The sequence below is a fragment of the Hermetia illucens genome, chromosome 3 (assembly GCF_905115235.1).
Source record: "Hermetia illucens chromosome 3, iHerIll2.2.curated.20191125, whole genome shotgun sequence".
NCBI lineage: Eukaryota > Metazoa > Arthropoda > Insecta > Diptera > Stratiomyidae > Hermetia > Hermetia illucens.
Window position 1 is genome coordinate 73,297,521 of NC_051851.1, and position 2,043 is coordinate 73,299,563.

General features: G+C 36.2%; 2 protein-coding genes across 2 annotated transcripts; both read left to right on the forward strand.

Annotated features, from left to right (window-relative positions):
* Nucleotides 1-487: 487 nt before the first annotated feature.
* LOC119652969 (testicular acid phosphatase-like) lies at nt 488-1,806 on the forward strand. Its single transcript, XM_038057373.1, has 5 exons — nt 488-703; nt 756-851; nt 928-1,161; nt 1,217-1,366; nt 1,422-1,806. Exons 1-4 carry the CDS (start codon nt 590-592, stop codon nt 1,238-1,240), a joined length of 468 nt encoding a protein of 155 aa, XP_037913301.1. The 5' UTR covers nt 488-589; the 3' UTR covers nt 1,241-1,366; nt 1,422-1,806.
* LOC119652041 (testicular acid phosphatase-like) lies at nt 1,271-2,040 on the forward strand. Its single transcript, XM_038055977.1, has 3 exons — nt 1,271-1,366; nt 1,422-1,814; nt 1,897-2,040. Exons 1-3 carry the CDS (start codon nt 1,271-1,273, stop codon nt 2,038-2,040), a joined length of 633 nt encoding a protein of 210 aa, XP_037911905.1.
* The last annotated feature ends 3 nt before the right edge of the window (nt 2,041-2,043 follow it).

Here is a 2,043-nt window from a genome sequence, read left to right on the forward strand (position 1 = left end):
TTCTCCTCAACGGGTTTACTTCAACTGTGCAACTTATAGTTAAAGATCCTTTCTGAAAATCGGTTTCCGTATTGAAATATATTGTCTTAACACAAATGACAGCTATAATTACACGTGAATTACAGGCCAGAATAAATGTTATCTGAAACTATATTAACAATAAAGTATAAACTTTAGCATTTTTTGGACAGTAAAAAGAGAATGTATAAAAAATACAAGTGATAGCTTTCAAAATATTTGTTTGATAAAAAAAGCTGAGTATGCTTTAAACCCCGGATATCGAACATATCTAAATAACTTTAAGATAACAGAAAGTTTTTGATATTCTCATAATAATGTTATTATACCTAATTAGATAAGTATATGAATGTCTGCAATTACAGCATTATTAGGCAGCACATTTATGAGCAAACTGAAAAGAATTTTTGTTATAAATTCTCTGGATTTTTTCCAGAACTTCATTCGCTCTGTCCTCTCCACAGTTCTATCATAGCGTGGATTTATATCAAATCGTAAGAAAGTTTTCCATTTTTTCTTCAACGTTCCTATAAAGTTACAATATTAGTTATTTATCGAAGTTGTGTCTAAAATGGCATTGAATACTTTTTCTATTCAAAATTTGATTTTACTCGGTATTTTGATACTGAGTGGCGGTAATAATATTAGAGGAACATCGGGATCAACATTGAAAGCTGTTTCAATGGTATAACTGCTTCTTCTTATTGTCGGACCCATTTTCAATTTCTATTTACTAGTTATTTCGGCACGGAGATCGGGCGCCTGCAGTGTCATATCCATTGGATCCTTACCACGACTACCCTTGGCCGGGTGGATATGAAGCACTATCGCCGGTAGTGATTCTACTTAGATCTTTAAACTGTATCCTTTTCAACATGCATTTAATATATTTCATTCATAATTTTTCAGAGAGGATACAGAGAACTATATGGTTCTGGTTTAATCAAATCTACTCGATATTCATCTCTTTTTGCTATTGATTGTGATAGAGACGCTACCTGCACGATGACTCTCAATAAAATTTTGGTTCTAAGCAGTGCAACTCAACGATGTGTCGACAGCGTTCAAAGTTTCTTAAATGGATTTGTTCGAGCTGATTGGCCTTCAAGTTTAGTTAACGTCATACCACCAAATCAGGATGAGGTAACATTTACCATCCCTCATTTAGGTCAACTCACTAACCATCCATTTACATTAGATGTTAGGCGGAGGAAAGCCATGACCTAATTATGACGACACCTTAACAACTGGAATGAGTTTAGACCACCCCGAATTCAAGAAAATCATTGATTTTGAATCAACAGAAGGTCAAGAACTGATAGATTATTTACAGAACAACACGGGCCTTGTAAGTCAACCAACGAAGTCTTAGGAACCTTTCAAAACATATTTTGTTTCCATAGGTCATAGATTCGGCCATGGGTCTGCTAACTCTTGAGGATATTTTGTTGGTCGAAAAGGACAACGATCTTGAATTGCCTGCCTGGACTGATTCCGTTTTTGAGCAATATCTCGTACCACTCACCTCAATTGTTTTCGATATTTGGGGTTCTTCCGAATTTATGAAAATTCGCAGCTCAACTCTGTTTAGGGATATAACGACTAGACTTGACAACCTAATCACGGGATCCAGTGACCAGAATGTTTTGTTGTATTCAGCCCATGACGCAACTGTTAGTACTATGCTCCATTTCCTTGGAATTCGGGATCAAACTGTTGCTAGACCAACCTATGCGGCGTCGCTTAATTTGGAGCTTCATGAAAATCAAGAAATAGAGGACGATTTTGAAGTGAAGGTAAATGTCTTTATCCCCTATAATACTAAGGAAAACCTTTACCTTATTACTACTCACCAATCTAACGTTGCATATTTTCCAGTTGCTATACTTTTCATCGTACGACGACCAGAATCCTATTGAAATCGACATTCCCGATTGTCAAGCACCATGTCCTTACAAGCAGTTCAAATTAACCATCCAACCGAGACTTACTCCTGATTATGACACTGCATGCACCCAATAATGG